The sequence below is a fragment of the Pan troglodytes genome, chromosome 1, assembly GCF_028858775.2.
Source record: "Pan troglodytes isolate AG18354 chromosome 1, NHGRI_mPanTro3-v2.0_pri, whole genome shotgun sequence".
Lineage (NCBI taxonomy): Eukaryota > Metazoa > Chordata > Mammalia > Primates > Hominidae > Pan > Pan troglodytes.
This window is the reverse complement of record NC_072398.2, coordinates 133,257,095-133,276,996: the sequence shown is the minus strand read 5'-3', so window position 1 is coordinate 133,276,996 and position 19,902 is coordinate 133,257,095. Positions and strand designations below refer to the sequence as shown.

At 36.6% G+C, this 19,902-nt stretch overlaps 1 protein-coding gene across 8 annotated transcripts in view; it reads right to left on the bottom strand.

Annotated features, from left to right (window-relative positions):
- DPYD (dihydropyrimidine dehydrogenase) overlaps positions 1–18,418 on the bottom strand; it is an 841,255-nt gene extending 822,837 nt beyond the window's left edge. For 7 of the 8 annotated variants that reach the window (XR_001707891.3, XR_001707895.3, XR_010153075.1 and 4 more), the window contains exon 1: positions 18,232–18,418. Coding sequence is in view for 4 of the 8 variants with exons in the window: in XM_513583.8 (XP_513583.3) it covers positions 18,232–18,270 (39 nt within the window). In the remaining 4 variants the exon portion in view is untranslated. The remainder of the gene's footprint in view (positions 1–18,231) is intronic. The other variant, XM_063799227.1, reaches the window with a different exon arrangement.
- Positions 18,419–19,902: the final 1,484 nt, after the last annotated feature.

Below are 19,902 nucleotides of genomic sequence, written 5' to 3'. Positions count from 1 at the left end.
CAATCTACCTTTTAAGACTTTTCTTAAATGGCGCATACCACTAGAAAACAAACAGCTATTATTTTTCATTTCAATCTAAATAACTGCAATAACTTCCAGGTGTTTAGAAAGAGGTACCTCCCAACACTACATAGTTCCACGCTTTCTTTAAACCTTCCTAACACTTAGACTTACTCAGAGATATAAACATTATTCCAAAGGATGATAAATATTACATCATAATTAAGGTTACCGGGCTGGCATAGAAGAGAATTTGACTTAATGGGAGACTTCTGTGATGGAAATTAATGTTTGCCACTTAATTACAAACAGTGTGGGTTGTGAGCAACATTCATACCATTTACACACTTTTTAAGATTTAAGTAAGAAAAGGCTTGATAATTAATACATCTCTTATTTACTACGAAGCAAAATTAAAACTTGAAAACTAGAAACAATCTATATTTAACAATATCACAAAGAATGAAATAGCTCCGATTTCTTTTGCTTTAAAATTTGTTTTACTGAACATAATACATATTTATTTTTAAAAGTTTTAATCCGAATGAATGATAACCCCCTAAAATGCAGGTTATAGAGCTGGATGAAGCATGTGAAAATTTTTAGAAACGTATGTAAATGGTGTTTCTCACAATTTATGGATCAGTTCTGTCTATCAATTCCAAATTTGAGTTTTTGTCATAACCAGAATCTTGAAATGGTCATAACATGTTGGTCTAGCAAATCAATATCTAACATGGACAACGCTAAGTAAATGTCCTTGGTTATTAAGTTAATTATATATTAACATATAAGTATGTTTAATATCAACAGTATCTTTTTAAAACTATTCCTTAGAAAATTTTTCTTGATACTGTCTTACAATTCATCTTTTTTCACATTCAGGCCCATTATTTGGTAATTTTAAATTACTTCAAACTATACTAGAGGAACTAAGAAATCCAAATATCTAGAGTTTTAAAATGTTAATTCAAACTTTAGGCAGCCTTTTAAAAAGCTGCCTTTCCAAGACTGCTAGGCAAATGGCCAACAACAACATTTTAACTGTCCAAAAATCTGACGGCTGAATAAAAATTTGAATTTTACTAGCAAATGAATTAAAAGAGAAACAGCTAAAGTGTTGCTTCTAGAAAGGGAAATAGGAGAAGATGGAGAGGGGTGAGGTGAAAGCTAGACCCAGTGGGTAGCTGGAGAGAGGATAGCTAACATCTATTTCCAACTCCCTATTCTTAGGGAGGGCTTAAAATCAGCAACAGAGGCTGTATTTACCCCAGGGTAATCAGGAAGGGCTACACATCAGGATGTCCCTTCTCTGCACCATCCCTCCCCTAACTCCCATTTACTAGTTTACCATCATATCACTGGGAAGAATAGAACTACTATTCCACAAAGTTGTTTATTTATTTTTAAATGTTTATGATATGCATGTACTATCATGATGGAAATCAAACACATTTAAAGATGTCATTATTAAAACAATGGAATAATCCAGAAATAATTATACAGGATCCACTGGGTGGCAAGGTAATCATAACATTTCAGTGACAATATCTTAATCATAATGGAAGTGTGGGAGACCAGAATATACCTTCCCAAAATATGAAGGGTTATTGCACTGAAGGCAGTTAAGAAGAAACACAGGAGAGCTCTCTGGCCTCCCTTTATTTGCCTAAAAGCAGTAGATAGATTTACAAAGAAAATGGTATCCTGCCCCCCTCTCTACCAAAAAGAAAAAAGGTTAACCACCAAAGACAGCTTTAGACCCTTATCAGCCTAGCAACAGTACCAGAGGAATTTATATTAACAAGTTTTACTAACTTTTGTCTGCCATGCATTTGCCTTCTCAAGTTGCCATCCTTTGTCTTTTCAGTTCTCTAAAAATGTACTGTTCTTTGTTGAAGGAGCTATTTCAAAACCACTTCTGGGAAAACTACTCATTCTCTGGGTATCTCCCATGTACTTGTGAAATATATATGTTAATCAGCTTGTTTACTTTTCTCTTGTTAATCCATCTTTCATAATAGGGGTATGTTCCAACTAAGAACCTACTGAAAGTTATTACTCCCTTACAGTTTGTACTCAAAATTCCATATCAATCCAAATCAGTTGCCATGGGTATTAAAAGGCACTACTGATCTTGAGTAATAGCAAGGGCACCTGCATAGTCAATGTAACCTAATTTCTCCAGGAAAGCTGACTTACACAATTAAAGTTACCAAACCTAAATTTATATTTATTTTTAAGCCCAATATATGTTTTTATGGAAGTATACTATTTTAGAATTGATAAAATAAAGAATTTCATAGATTCTGGATTATTTCACTTTCAGATTAACTGAGAACTAGACTAGAATTGCTTTGTTTTGAACACTGTAGTGCAAATTATAATTACCCAATATGCACCTCTAACTATTTGCTCCTGTAGCATAATTAATTCAAAATTATACAGGACTAAAGATGCAAAGGGAGCAAGGGTTAGGCTAATATAAAATTAACCTTAGATCATATCCTTGTCATTATATTTTTTCAGTCCTCAATATGAACTGGTTTTCTTGACAGTGACATCATTATCATTATAAAGTAGAAATAAAAAGAAAAATGTCCTTCAGTCAAGGGCTCCAGTGAATCAGTTTTATAACACATCTAAATGTATACAGATTTTAAAGAAAAGAAAACACGATATAGAATCCCAAAACCAATTCCAGTCCGGTAATCCAGTTTGCCTATTTCTTTTTCCAAATTTCCCAACAAATAAAGATTCTGTCCTGTCAGCTGCCAAAGTGGCCGGCAAAGGACAAAACTGGTCATTTGACATGATGTAGAGAAGTGATTGATGATATTTCATCAGCTCCCTCCACTGCAACCATCTGGCCTGTGGATTAGACGCCATTCATACCTTGCTTCATTTACACATGTGAAGGATTCCTTGAAGAACCGAATATTAAACATCTTATTGAGAAACTCAGTGAATACATACGGTCAGGAAAAATGAGGTAACTTTTGAAGGACTTCCCACTTCTATACCTCTATGATTCCTAATTTTCATGTCATGTATTTTAATGTCTGAATAAACAGCAATGTAAAACTGAGCTCATATTCATAGATTTTAGTTTCCAGTTCACTACTGACTTTAATCAAACCATTTAACCTTTCTATGTCCTTGGTTTCACCATTTCTGAAACGGATACATCTTTTTAAGACTGGAAACATGTTCTTAAGTAGGGAACAAGAAAAAAAATGCTCTGAGTGCATAGATCCACGATGATCCCTATTAACTCTAACTCTGCCAGCTCCTATACTTACACCTGCCTCACACCTGACCCATTTCAGCCAGGACAGCCTTCCTTCACCTGTCCTTGGAAAATGATCACCTAATTCATTTTCTGGCCCCTAAATTACTGGATATTGAGGTGAAGGTGAAGGGAAACTGTAACAAAACTTATATGAATTTCTTTATCATTTATTAAATATAATCTAAATAATGATGTAAAACTAAATTATTAAGTTGCATGAATGTGAATTTATAACATGCTTATTTTAACTCTTACACCATAATTCTGAACCATCATCCCCAAGTACTTATGACTCTCTGCCTTGATATATAATTATTGGTGAATTTGCCTCATCTTCTGTTCTGTATCAAAAGCACATTTAGAGGAGATGCATTTATCTTTCTAACCAGACTCTAAATGGTACTTAATATAGTTCCCAAGATACAGCAAGTACTTAAAAATTACTTATAAAATTGAACTATGGAATAATATGTTTTGTTGGTAACTTAAGCTTTCGAAAAATGTATACAGGAGTCCACCCTAATCCACAGGGATATGTTCCAAGACTCCCCCAGTGGATGTCTGAAACTGCAGATAGTATTGAACCCTACATATATATTTGTTTTCAATGCTTTTTCCGTTGTAACTGAGCACTTCTCATGAACTGTAACTATAACTTTTACAGCCTGTGGTGCAACTGCAAAACTTGCAAGAATTTCTTTTTCCTTCTTCACAGCTTCAGGGACAGAAGATTCATTCTTACCATAGATCTTAGCAATCTCAGTATCTTTCCTTAAGTCAAGAATTTTCACATTTTCACTTGAGGAAGCACTTTACTGCTTCTCTTTGGCATATATGAATTGTCTCCATCACTACTGTTGCACTCTAGAGCCATTATTAAGTAAAATATGTGTTTCTTGAATACAAAGGACTCCAACATTGCCACAGTCATCTGAGAACTAGCATGGTTACTAAGTGACGAGCAGGCAGAGAGCTTAGAAAGTGTGGAGACCCTGGCTGGACAAAGCGATGAGTCATGGGCTGGGCAGGAAGGAGCGGAACAATGCAAGATTTCATCACATTACCCAAAATCGTGCAATTTAAAACTTATGAATTATTTATTTCTGGAATTTCACATTTAATATTTTCAGACCTAAAACTACAAAAAGCAAAAATTGGATGAAGGGGAACTGCTGTGTTTAATTTTTAGTGTGGGTTTTAAAAAATTATCTACCTGGTTCTTTTCCATATTTGATAACAAACATCTTTTCCCTTCATATAAGGACTGTGCATATCTGTAAATTAAGCAACTTCATGATAGTAACAGCTTACATTTGCATTTGTTCTTAACTTATTTCTTCCAAACAACAACATTATAAGATAAGCAGAACAAGGATCACAATCTCGATTTTATAGATGGGGAAATTAGCTTAAGTTCACAAAGCTCAAAAGTGCCAGAACTAGGACTTTAATAGCATATTTAGGACTCTTCATATTTAGGAATAGTCAACCCCAATTACTTCCTTCAACTACAAAAATTTGAATTTAATAAATACTGTCTCTTACAAATGTTAGTTATCCCCAGTCTCATTTATTCCTAATATCAAAGTATCTGAGGTCCTCCCCTGCTTCCTCCTCCCTTCCTTAAGTTCTTTGTCCTTCCTCTTTCCTTCCTTCCTTTCTTCCTTCCACAAATATCCCAGCTCCTTTGCAGTTCACATCAAAATTTGTATTCATTTTCTTGGGCTGCCATTAAAAAAATTACACAAACTTAGTGGCTTAAAACAGAAATTTACTGCCTCACTCATTCTCAAGTCTAGAAGTCTAAAGTAAAGGTGTCAACCTTGTCATATTCCCTCTGAAATCTGTAGGGGAGAATTCTTTGTTGTCTCTTCTAGGTTCTGGCGATCCTTGTTATCCTCTGGCTGGTTGATGCATCACTCCAATCACTGTCTGCATAGTCATAAGGCTATCTTTTCATTTTTTTCCCCTTTCTTTTTGGAGACAAGGCGTCACTCTGTTGCCCAAGCTGGAGTGCAGTGGTGTAATCATGGCTTACTGCAGCTTCCATCTCTCAGGCTCAAGCAACCCTCCCACCTCAGCCTCCCAAGTAGCTAGGATTACAGGCACACACCAGCACACCAATCTAATTTTGGTATGTGTTGTAGAGATGGGGTTTTGCCCTATTGCCCGGGCTGGTCTTGAACTCCTGAGTTCAAACAATCCACACCACTTGGCCTCCCAAAGTGCTGGGATTACAGGCATAAGTCATCGTACCTGGCCTGGCTGTCCTTTCTTATGTATCTTCCCAACATATTTCCTCTGTGTTCTACTCCCTATAACTCAGTGCTTCTGTCATCTACCAACCCCAGGGGGTTGCCACCACACCCTCTACCCAGATTCAGTGAGAATTTAACATCTAATTCTCTATGTCTTCAACTCCACTCAATTTTTTACACCAGTCCAGTGACTTCAACAGATTCTTGGCTCATTTAGCATCTGCCTCTTTTTACTCACCATCTCACCACCAATAATTCTCGTTCTTCCACCCCACTGCAGCCACCATCACCCTTGGTTATAGTCTTGACTTTACCATGATTATCGCACTATCTCTAAAAGCTTTATTTCAAACATACCACTCCAATCTTTACCTCTGACAACATTCCACTTTCCAAGAATTATCTGACCTTCCTGAAGCCATCAATCCATGGAGCGTATCACTGGTGTTTTCAGTAGTCATCTCATTCTCCTATGCTGACGTCCCTCAGATCAGCTTCCATGATACACTATTATGACTTCTTCACAACATCCTTAATTCCCTACTCTTCTCTCACTCCAACTTTATTGCCCAAGCAAAACTAATCCACTTAAACTTATCTCTTTACATCTTCTTTGCCTGAACCCAAGCAGTTAAAAGTGGATGGAGAACAATCCACTATTATGTTCACTGCTCTCATGTTCAATTCTTGACTGCAAGCATCAAGTAGAAAACAAACACTGCCTAACAATCCTACTATACTTATTATTTTCATTATCCTACTTTACAGAAAATCTATTCATACTTTCACCTGTTCTTCAAACTTTTACAGCCTGTTTTCCTCTCACCCTCAGTTGGTAATCCTGCCTCATACTCTTATTGAGAAAATTAAAACCATCCATCAGAAGAGGGAACTTATTTTTTGTTCCGCCACCCAATGTGACACCTCTGTCTCACCACCTATTCTAAACCTTATATTATCAATCCTATTCCCTCTCACCAAAAGAATCCCTTTATACAAGTAATTATCCCGTCTATGTCTTTCAACTCTAGTTTCCCCACTGCAACTCTTCCCTTAACATATGTACCTGCTCTGTTATCCCTCTCCAGCTACTTCCCCATTTTCTGTTCCCCTTTACAGGAAAACTTTTCTCCAGCATTTCCCAATGCCATTGTCTTACTTCCTCACATTCTATTTTCTTCTCAAACCATTTTTATTAGGCTTCTTTTCCCAATGCCATTGTCTTACTTCCTCACATTCTATTTTCTTCTCAAACCATTTTTATTAGGCTTCTTTTCCCAATGCCATTGTCTTACTTCCTCACATTCTATTTTCTTCTCAAACCATTTTTATTAGGCTTCTTTCCCCAATGGCTATTGTCAAGCTCACACTTTTTCAATGTTACTAAGTTAAAAGAAATCTTTATGCCCTCAACTTACCCTCCCAACAGCAGACAAGAAAGTTGACTATATACACATCCTTCCTCCTTCCTTGGTTTCTTGGCTATCTTCTCCTCTTCTTAATGCCTAAAGTCCTCAGTCCCTTGTTGAGCTACGCTGTCTTTAAGTAATCTTACTCAGTCCCAAGACTTTAAATAACATCTTTATGTCAATAATTCCTCCATTTCTATCTCCAGCTACGGCTTCTTTACAGACATCCAAAAGCTTACTTTCAGCTGCCTACGTGATATCTTTACTGTGCTATCTAATAGTGATTTCAAACTGAATGCCATTACATATTACATTTGTGTCCCCCACACCTCTTACTTCTTTTTGTTTACCAAACTAAGTTCAGTCCCACTTCTTTGATTTGCTTTCATTTTTCCTCAAAAGCCCCTAGCAGACTTCTTATGATCTTCTAGATTTCAGTTCAAATGTCACCTCTACAGGGAGGCCTTCTCTGACTACCATGTGAAAAAAGACCCTACTAGCCATTCTGCATCACATTTTCTTGGTTTATTTTTACAAAAGCTCATGATATTATCTGAAATTACTGTACATTAAAGAAATTTTTTTACTATTGTTCCTCCATTAGAATGCAATTTTATTGACTGCAGAATTCTTTTCTGTCTTGTTTGAAAATGTGTTTCCAACATCTAGACCAGTGCTTAGCACATTAGGAAAAAATTAATATTTTAGATTTAAAAAAAGAGAGTAAATTCCTGTGTTTTAAAGAAGACTAAAATAACATATTGTCAAAGAGATAAATCACTGAAGTCAAAACAATAGGTGGTAGCCATTATTAATAATTTAATACCTAATATTAATTGCATACTTGCCACATGCTGGAACTATTAAAAAGGATGAATCTGTAGTATTTTCCTCAACCACACAACAATCCTGTAATGTAAGTATGATTTCTATCCCCACTTTTACAATGAGGAAACTGAAACATAAAATGTTTAAGTTATTTGCCAAGGTCAAAACTAGTAAGTGGCAGAGCTAGGATGTGAACATTAGCACTCTAATTCCAGAGTCTATACTCTTAACCACAAATCTATGCTGTCCTTTCACTACAATCAGACTAAATATTAATTATCTGTTACTCATTATCAATAAATATTATAAAGGACAGAGGTTATCAGTCTACTGCTGTTTCTGAATTTATCTGAGGTTTGGGGAGATTTTATGTTTCCAAGATAACTTTCATTTTGTTGTGATTTCATGATACATTAGCATCTAGTTTTCTTAAAATCTGTTATACTTCTACTTTTCTTATTTGTATTCTTATTTACATTTTTTTATTTTACTCTTACATTAAAATGTTGTTAAAATAATTTGTTTAAAATAAAACCCAAAATATTTTAAATGTGGAAAAATGTTTAAAATTTACCAATATTCAAACAAATACAAATTAAACGAATCACACAAAAGTTTCACCTAATTGTTTATTTAAAAAATAATTTTTATTAACACTTGAAAGGGTATAATTTTATACATACTCATACAGCTGCTAGCAGCTATATTAATTAGTAGTACTATGTAGACATCAACTTGAAAATATTTCAAATCCTTAAAGTAGTCATACCTACCATTGATGATTCCCTTCTAGGATCCTATAATATTGTGATCTTAAGCATAAAGGATGCTTAAGTTTTGTTTCTTACTGTCCAGTCTTGGAATGAAACGGGTGATGGGCACTAATTTTCATGAGCTACATACAAATTTTTCTCTGCAAATGTTTTTATCTCTTTCAGAAAAGACAGAGCCTTAAGCATACCAATGTCTGGAGTTTGGGTTGCAAGTAAACTTTAGCTTTAAAATGTAGCAAAAATCAAGAGTCATTTTGGTTGGCACACCCAAGGAAGAAGTATGTTTTGCTTCATTTAATTTGTATGTGGGAGAAAAATGTGTTGAGTCAAAAGTAGTTACACTCACGGACCCTTTCTTCTCTGAGTACCAGGAAGGAAAAAAAAAGAAAATGTACACACACGTGCTAGTGCATATGCACATGCACACACATGACAACCCATACTTCAAAGTAAAGGCAGGCTAGGATAAAATAATTCTTTGAGAATCTGGTCTGCCAGAGTGATTTGTTCTTGGGGTGAGGGTGAGAAGGCTGGGATAATATAAAAGTTTCCATCACATAATGAGACAGCTGCAGTTAGTATTACATTTACTCATTCTAGACAACAACCTGAGATTTATCCATTCACGACAACAATCTGAGGTTTATGAATGTTCCATCCAAGATAACAACCTGAGGTCCAACCTTACTCTTCCTTTTCTCCCAGGGCAGAAAAAATTAGGAACCATGCATGCTGTCAAGCCATTCTCCAGAAAGAAACGCTATTATCAGCACTGAGTTAAAAGGAAGTCACATCCACATCAAAGGGAACTACATCCAGATGCCTGCCCGTTCTGTTACGTAGAATCAGTGTTAGGAAGATGAGGCAAACGGTTAAACTGGTTCCATTTCCATTTTGCCCCTTCTGTCTTTGCACCCCAAAATGGTCCCCTTTTCCTTTTTTAAAACATATTTTTAAGACACTTAATTCAGTTGAAGCATGCAAACGAGAAGGGCAGAACCAAAATGCACTATATATCATTGAGCCAACACTCTCAAGTGTGTATTTCCAGCACAATGCTTTAAGCAAATAAAAAAAAAAATTGTGCTGAAACATTGTTCTTAATAACTGACTACTAAAAAACAAGGTAAATGTATGATAATAAGAGAGAGGCTTGAATACATTTTGATATCTCCACTCACAAGGAATGTTACGCCGTGACTTCAAACTGAAGTTAATATGAATATAAAGAAATGCTTTTGATAGGACAAGAAAACAAATATCAAATTATATATGACTAAAAGTATTTAGGGAAAGATTACCTCGTGCAAAGGAAAGAAATGTACTACATCAATATTACGTGGATGACTTGAGTGGGATGACTATGTATCTTTGGGGTCATCTTTTGAGTTTAGTTTTTTGTATGTTTTAAATCTTCTGTAATAATCATGAAAAATAATTTAAAAATCAAATCGGGGAAATAAAGCATAATAAATGTTAACACTTTTATTACACTAAGGTTACACTAAAAGTTAACAGGAATGAACATTTTGTGGTGAACGGTAACACACGTTACCCCTAGAGATTGTAAGGGGAACTAAATGCCTTTCTTCTTTGAACTGTGGAGAAGTTTAAATTTTTACCCCAGCACTCCTCAATATTTGGCATAGAGAAATATCTGAAAGAAGTCCTGCAAAGCTCTCAGGTCACTGTGGTACAAGGAGTCAGATTAGTATAGCTTGAATTCTGGGGACCCCATTGCTTATGCCATGGTTTTCACCTACAATCATCAATCAACAAACACACTGAAGAAATTGGCATAAAGAGTCCCATCTCCTTTTTCGAATCTCTGGTCTTAATTTCTAGTTAAAGACAGCATAATCCAAAACATACAAAATGTAAATTTGTTAATTCCAGATCACCCTTACACAGAACTCCAGCCATATATAGTACGATTGAACTTTTCTTGTATTCTCAGGCGAAATTTAGATTTAGCTACTTCATCAGATTAAAAAAGAAAAGGCAGCAAGCAGACATTTAAAAAGTTTAAAATCAGGTGAATAAGCACATGAAATTCATACAGCTGGTATAAATAGTACACTCAATGCTACCAAGTATGTAAATCGAGGAGCCAAGATCTCAGCATTTCCTTAATATGAACACACACCAGGTCACATTTCCAAACAATTTCACCATTGCCATATTTTATTTCAAACCATCCTTAAAAGACTGATCAACAGCAAACTCACTGAAGATCAGAAAACTCTTCACAGTGGCTGAATGATTCCCACAAGGTCAGAGAGCAAGGGATCTATGGCATAGAGCAAAATTATCCCCAGGCTTTTCCTGTATCTTGGGAAATGTACTTATTTTAATTAACAAATAGTAAATACACATTCTACTATTTTGCTGGCAATTTTCACACGACCTTTTCATTAGGCATGATAATGTTTCTATAAATTTTAACATGCTACAATTTTTCATGTCAGTCTTAAAGAATTTCATAAAGATTAAGATCTACCGGGTGAGTCAATTCTGTGTAGGTACACTGAGTTGTAAGTTGGAGGATAAAGTTTTGGGAGAGAAGTAAAAGTGCTGGGGGCTTTGAGGGGTTGAGGTGGAGGAGAACCAGCAGAGAGAGGTGAGGAATAAAACATGGGGGGAGGAGGAAGTGCAGTCAGGGCTCCATCCATGATCGCCTCCTATATAAATCAGGCCTGGAGTTGACATGTAATTTTGTGTGAGTCCCCTGAGAAGTGGCCCTCAGGGATTAATTATTGATGAAGAGATTTTTCTTCAAAGTGGCCCAGTCAAGAGTGCCTCAAGGGGACATTCATAAGTGCTTATAATATCAATTTCCAAGCACCTGGGAGGTAGGGACACAGATTGTCTCTTTAATTATTATGATGGAGGTAAAGTCTAGCAAAAATGCTGTTACACAGCCAAGGTAAAATTCTCAAAGAAATGAAATTATTATAGCTAGTATAAAAAGTGTAATATATGAGTCATCTCTCAGTAAGATCACACTTTACCTTTTCCTGGTGCAAAATAGGTTATCTCCAACCAACTGTTTCCTAGGAGCTAAAAGAGTTATTCATAAGCAAATGCAGTGTGTTTAGGGATGCTTAAAAGTTTAGAAAAAAATTGTTTTTGAAGCTAATATGTTTGCTTAGAAAGAAGATGAGTTTACTCCAGTTAGCACATGGAAATACAAGGGTTTGTTTTAATTATGTAGGAATTTCTTTTCAGAAAAAAATTAATGTCAAATGCCTTCTACATTTCTATGAGAATGCCAAAAAATAATTTTCACCTATGCATTAGCCCTGATCTAGTCTCAAAAACACTCAGAGAAACACAGAAGAATCAATCCATATGTATGTTGCAGTAAAAAAAGGATGGGGCTAGCCTGGATTTGAATCTTATTAACCTATGTAATAGATGTGAATAGTCATGTATAAACAAAACCTAGGCCATATACTTCCTTTGTACCATCTGAAACTTACACCAGTGGGCTCGCAGTACAACAGGTACTAAAAACATATTTTTAAACAGAAATGAAATGAAATGGGTCTCTTTAAATTGATCTGAATTTCAGAAACTCCCCAATCTCCCTCATAATATTGACAAATGTTAATTCAGTAACTTTTTCATAATAGATATATGCAACATTTATAAATCTATAATGCACCTCTTTCATAATCTTTTAACTTCATTAACTCCTCCCTTTCTCATAGATTCTAACAGACTTCAATACCACTAGTTGATTACTAGAGCAAAAACAAATTCTTGCCAATTGATGTTTATATAATGTACATGATAGACGCAGTAATAACATTTAAAATAAGTGTAACCAATTAAAAAAGCATATATTTATGTGACAAATGCTGTCTGAAGCATTTTGTGTATGTGACTCCAATTAATCCTTATAGCTATTGCATGAAATACATAGGATTAAATTCAATTCACAGAAGAAGAAATGGCAGTCCAAGAAAGAAGCTGACCACAGTCACACAAATAAAATAAAATAGTGCCAGGATTCTAACCCAGGTCTGTTTAAATACAATGTTTTCTTTTTGTACTAACCATGAAAGGAAGCTTGATTTGGGGAAATACAAAATAAATAACTTCATATAAAAGTATTTAATTCCTCAATACATATAAATATATATGTATTCATGGTGAACTGGCTAAAAGTTATATGTTGAGTTTGAATGCAGATGTTTCATATGTACTAGTGTAACATTTTAATTAAAAGCAATGGAAGCAGTAATAATTATAAACCACAGGAAAGACATAATCCTATTAAGAGTTATCTCAGTAGTATAATTGGCTCCAGGATATCAGTGAACACCCACATGACTGATATTTGAGGCCAAAAACACCTTCTGTCTTGATATGGAGGATTATGAGCAAATGAAGTCCAGAAGGTAAATATGTCACATTTTAAAATCAAAGTACCAATTATAGATAAAGGTGTAATCTTACAATGCCTTATTAAATATTTTTAATTAAGGTGGAATATAAACAAAATAAAATTTTCTTTACAGTTTTAAGGACTGAAGGGCTCTGCAACATATTTGTCATGCATTCATACAGCTGAGAGGCAGAAAAATAAATTGGCCAATCCTCCATTTTGATCTCCTCTTTAGCTGTATTGAAGCCTGGATTATATCAAATCTCATCAGATTTTCTTTGTCATGACATTTTACGACAATCTTTTTTCAGTCTCATTGTCTTTTAGTTTTAGTGTTCCAAACTATTACTTACATTTATGCTAATTATTAGAATTCTCCCACAGTGATCAGACATCTTTATTTTACTAGGGGTTCCAGCTTTCAGCCCTTGTGTTGTTGCCAGTTTATACAGAGTTTGGTAAGATGCTGTATTCAAATAGTTAAAGAAAGGTATGATTGCTTAAAGATCTTCCATAACTGAATCAGTATTTTGACTCTAGATCTTCTTAGTGTCCTTATCAATTCCTTACTGTTAATATTCATCTTTTTTTATTATTATACTTTAAGTTTTAGGGTACATGTATACAACGTGCAGGTTAGTTACATAAATATACATGTGCCATGTTGGTGTGCTGCACCCAGTAACTCGTCATTTAACATTAGGTATATCTCCAAATGCTATCCCTCCTCCCGACCCCACAACAGGCCCCGGTGTGTGATGCTCCCCTTTCTGTGTTCATGTGTTCTTATTGCTCAATTCCCACCTATGAGTGAGAACATGCGGTGTTTGGTTTTTTGTCCTTGCGATAGTTTGCTGAGAATTATGGTTTCCAGCTTCATCCATGTCCCTACAAAGGATACGAACTCATAATCTTTTTAAAAGTGAATTTTTCTTCTAGAATGTAACAAAGGAGGCTACCAAATTACAGCACACTTTACAATTAAGCAATCAGTCAACACCATTTGCTATCATTAAGATTAAGCAGATCCAATCTAAAAATCACCCTCCATCAAGATCCATCATTAGTCATTAATCTCCCAGATTTTAATTAAACTACCAAAACTATTCATCTGAATTCATATGCAAAGGATAGAATTTTTCTTTAAACTGCCCACAACTTTGGTGGGCCAAGCTGAAAGGTTTGCTTGAGCCCAGGAGTACAAGGCCAGCCCGGGCAATATACTGAGACCCCCATCTCTATTTTAAAAAACTGCACTCAAACACATATCAACACACTCAACTACAGAAATATGCAGTACCTTAAAACTACAGGAAGCTACCATTAGAATCAGTGACTCCTCAAATCAGATAATCAGACACATTTCTACTATCCAGCTAAACTCCTTAGAAAGGAGAAACACTTTAAAGTAAAACTATGGCCCACAAAACAGCTTAAAGTAGGAAGTACAAGCATGTTTTCAACAACTCTAACTCACAAAATAGTTTTAAAAAGTTAAAGCTTTAAAAGTCTTAATTTATTTAAGAATACATTTCCAAAAGATCTGCAGTGCCCAATCAATAAAAGGAAGGAGAAAAGAAATGACTGATACTTACACATTCAGTAAAAATATATCCATTTAAATCAATAAACAACTCATGGCTTTGTATAAAGTGGAATCTTTATTATCTTTTTTGGATCCATGATTCTCTTTCCTCCCCAGCAGCAAAGGCAATTATGATAAAAGATGTTCTGAAAATTTTTTTGCCATCTCTGCCAATTTATAACCCATGACTTTCCTTGTTTCAAAATTTGTAAAGTCCACTTTCTCCAAGTCTTTCCCATTATGCTTCTATTTTCCAAATTCGCTATTTTTAATCTCATTTTCCTAGTTAATCATACAGAAAATTCCCAATTACCTTTTCAAATGAATAGAAGTCACAGTATCAGTAATTCCGAAACCATTTCTGTTTGACTTAAAATGCATTTGATTTTGTGGACAATGGACTAAAATCCCTTTTTCATTCAGGGTAAATGTGAATTAAGTTTATAACCCTTTAACATTCACTAACTGATCATTCAAGGAATGAGCCTTGTGATTGTGACTGTGGTAGCAGTACAGTAACAGATAGCAACTTGGTTTGGCTACAAATATATATCAAAAGTACTAGTATTCAAATAGTTAAAAGCTTGCTGCAGCTGCATACATTTCGTTTAGATATATATACTTTCAAAGTCTATTCTCATTATCCTTGCCGGTGGAGGGGAACAAGGTCTTGAACAAAAGAGTACTGTTTCAAAATAATTCTCATTTCCTTTCAAGTGTGCAGATATTCACAATATACTGGCTGTAAATTCAATCTAAATGAAGAAGTGCTGTTAAGTTACTGCTGAGGCCTGGGAAAGTGACCAATGTCCAATACTAACCTTCTTTGAAACCATCCCAGGAGAGTTTGTATTAAAGTCATCGTTGACAAAATTCAGACTGTATCCAAACAGTACACTCACAAAGCAAAATAACTTCTAAAAGCATATAACTACTATTAATGGACTTTAAAATGCTAATCATTTCATTGGAAGTGATTTTCCTGAGAATAAGATATATTTTTCTGTTATCTTTATTTTTTAACATTTTTGTCCTTTTTCCCAACAAGATGCTGTCAACTTGTGACATTTGTTTATTATCCTTAGCAGATTTTCCATGTGCAATTCAGAGATGCTAACTTGCCCAAACACACAGCTTAAAGTTAGACCTCAATCAGAGGCAGTTGGTTTCAGAAGCCAGGCTCTGAACCACATTAATATATCTGAAAAAAAACTTGATTTCTCATGCAACTTCTATGATTACAACAACAACAACAATTCTGAGTAATGAGCTAGGTCCTATTACCAAGTAACACATCCTTTCCTTGCCTATCTCCCAGCCCAGGGATATTCCAGCTATGGAGTTTGGTGATCTGATTGTTTTCCATGTTCCTAACCGTCAAATCCTGATGTGATATTGGATTCAGACTAGAAATTATGAAGCAGGTACACAAAGCACCTTTATATATACCTCAATAACTTTTCCCCCAGAAACAAAGATATTTCTTGGCTGTTTCACTGAAACCTGAGGTTCTGTAGTTAGCTCATAGGGAAAAGTCAGTCACTATTAGAGTAGGTTGTTATCATCACCTTCTGTTCTTTTAACAATTGTCAAGTACTTTTCACATTTATCAATGTGTTCTTATCACATTCATTAACTGCTTCATACCAATATTTTTAAAATATTACTTGCTTATCCATGTATTTGAAGCTAAAACAATGATCACAATCAGATCTCTAGACAATGGTTGTAATGAATTTGTTCAAGAAAAGCATTCAAATTTGATGGAAAACTGAGCCTTTATAATTCATTCTAATTCTTCAACACAAAAATGAACTTTGGTAAATCAATAGGATCAACTGAGGCATTTATGCTTGAATGTGCTCCCCTAGGCTTAATGTATTTTTCCTCACTGCATTATATTTTAATGATTAATTTCATGCTCTTTCATGGTATTCTAGCTCATGAATCACGGGTATTACTTTGAGGGAAAAGTAAGATGCTGTGAGTGATGAAAGATGTTACTGATTAAAGTGTTGCACATATGAACTACATAAGAGCTGAAGGTGTTTGAACACCAGCAATCTAGATTAAAAGTAATATTAGGCAAACTGGCCATATAGACTAAGGTTGAATTGAGTGGAGGGAGTGGGAAGGATGGACTTCTTAAACGTTCTTAGTTGAAACAATATATGAAATCAAGCTTGGCATTCAATGTTTCACTGGCATCTTTCTCCTCAGTAGAATGTAAGAACTGATTTCAAAGACAACTGCAGAGAAAGAAATCAGTTAAGCAGATAACACACCATTCTGAAATTAAAGAGCCAAAAGCCACCCATCCTAAGACAACTCCGATATCTTAAATCAATACTGCCTTAATACTGTCAGAAGCTTGTTTTTCGACTTAGTAACTAAAATTTTTTTAAAAGTTAAGTCAAAGTCACAAGGACCAAAAAGGAATAGACTACCCTAAATGAAATATAGAAAAAGACAAGTATCTATTATCCTGCACACAGATGAACAAATATTTGTTAAATATATCATATTGCTCAATATCAAAAAGTCAACTCTCCATAACAGAAACCAAAAGTAAACTAACCAAAGATGTCCACATAATACACTTTGGCTCTTGTTACTAAAATGATTTTTCAAACCAAGTTATGGAGCCTGGAGAAAACAGGACTACTTCCTCCCAGAATATAAAGTTTCTTCAATTACGGAGGCAAAATGTGGCAAAAGCAGCTATTTTGCAAACAGGTGGTTTGCAAAACTTTTACTTAGGCCGCCAAAAGGACTGACGAAAGGAAAATTTTGTTATTTCTAAAGAAAACACACACACACACATAATTTTCTACCAGAGTAGAAGACTCAAATAAAGAAAAGCCCCAAACAAAACAGAAAACTAAAAATCAGTTTGTCTTAGCTCAAAAGTGCTGACCTAGGTTTAGTATGTGTAAAATCACTGTTTATAATTAAATCCTTTTCATCGCATATATTAAGATACTAGAGAGAAAGGAAATGCCATGTCGTTTCAGGTAGGACCTTATTTACATAAAAGAAGATTTTTTTAACAGAAACGGAGTGCAAGAGGGAATCAAAAACCGTTGAGAGGAGAGAAAAATACAGTTAGTTTTTCTGAGGGCACTGCATTTTTCATGTTCTGAATACTTCGTTCCATTCTCTCCATGTTAAATTATTTCATAAACAATACTATGACTAGAGGCGACTGCTACAGCTGACACACAGATGTTTTATTTCTATGCTTCACCTTTGCAAATAGCAGGATTCAGCTATTGGAGATAGGGGCAGTGGAGGTGTCCAGAAACGACATACAGGAGGTGAAGGGGTAGAACGTGTGGGAAATGGGCACTCCTACCCCCTAGAGTCCACCTCTCTGGAACTCCAGTGCTTCTTCAGTCACTGACATTCAGAGGAGGACAAGACAGGCTTCCTCAAATCTCTTCCGAAGTAAACAGGTCCCGATGCAAAGGGCAACCCCTCCAGTAGCGGAAAGTCCTCCCCTGAGCTCCCCGCCTGCCCACGCGGGCCTGTGGCTCCGCGCTCCTCCGCTCCCCCGCAGAGCTCCCACGGGGGAAACTTTCCCGCGTCTCTCACTCTCCGGGGTGCGGGGGCCGCGGGGGCCTCCCCGGCACCTACCCGCAGAGCACTCCCCACCACCCCGCCACCACCGACGAGCCGGCGCGAAGTCCGTACCTCGATGTCCGCCGAGTCCTTACTGAGCACAGGGGCCATGGCAGTGCCTACAGTCTCGAGTCTGCCAGTGACAAACCCTCCTTGCGTCCTCAAGCTCCTGCCAGAGAGCCAAGTGACAGCAGCCGGAGCGCGAGTGGAAAACAGGCAGACTAGGGCCGGCGACGCGGGGGCGGAGCGGGCGCGGGGCGGCAACGCCCCCGGGGCGGGGCTGCGCTCTCGGTCCTGCGGCTCCCGCGCCAGGCACGGCAGCCGCAGCCCGGCCTTCCCCGTTCAGCCCGCTCCGCGCCCCAGCCTGCAAGCAGAAGGGAGGGAGGGAGTAGAGCACCCGCTCTGGGGACTGGCCTTTACTCTCTAAACTGCTAAAAACTGAGCTAGGCAGGCGGGGCCAGATAGGAGGGATCCCCGGGCAAAGGTAAAAGCAGTCCGCGCTCCAAGCAACAACTTGCACTTTTTCTTTTCTTCCACAGAAACCCCGCGAGATGTAGATACATTGTTTGAGGGGCAACTGCATTTTCAGGAACTCCTCAAGGATGAAATAGTAGATGTTCCTCCATCCATCCACCAAGTAGGTGGGCGGGGTTTGAGCTGCAGTGGAGGATACCAAAGCACCGGTCTTCTGAGAGTTCACAGCCCCTGCGGGGAGGGGAGGGAGGCGAGCAAAAACATCCACAGCCCGCAGCAGCATACAGGAAGTGCTGCAGGTGGTACATAATCAAGGTTGTCTTTTTGCAGGAAAGTCTCATTTTAATGGTTATTTTTTAAAATATTTTTTATTCTAAAACGTGAAACTCTTTTGAAAAGTTGCTCTTCGTTTTTGCTCTAGAGCTTGCTGAGGAGAAGGGAGAGATTTCCTGTAGAGTTGGTCCCAATCCAGAAAACATTCACCTCGTTTTTTGAGGATATGTGTACTCCAGACCTCTCTCCTTTTCTCCCCGCCTCCCCCCCACCCCTGTTAGATGCATCCCACCTCTCTTCTACCATAACACTTTCTACTTCCGTTAGGACATTTGCGGCACTCCTTCATGCACTTGGCTAGGTAGTGACACCTTGGAGTCAAGTATTTCTCCCTTATTATTTTTTCATTAGTCCATTCATCGTTTTATTCAACGAATATGTTTATTGAGCATTTTCAATATGCCAGACACAGACACTGTGCTAGGTTCTCCGGATATAGTCTTCAAGAATACACATCACTGTCATGGAGATTATACTCAAAATAAGCAAGTAAGAAAATGTGATGCCTGCTTGTAAGATAAAAGAAAAATAGGACAGAATAACTAGGGTATGGGTACCTTGTGTGGTTGAGAAGGCTTCTCTGAACAAACCATCAGATTACCTTCCAGAACCTGGAAATTACTAAAAGACAGATACATTTTTCTTGAATCAAATATTAACAGACACTAGAAAGTTAAATGGAAACCTTAAAATCATCTTTGACTCCTTTATCCTTATTGCCTCATTTAATCTATGCCCAAACTCTCAGAAGTCAACCTCCTAAATAGATTTTGAATCATTCATTTCTCCATTTTGCTGCATCCACCATGGTCCAAGCTACTGGTATTCTAGCTTCTATTCTTACCTCATATCCATACCAGATTGAGCTTTAGAAAGTATTAACTGGCTCATGCCATACAAAGATACATCCACACACCCAGATACCCATGGTATAAA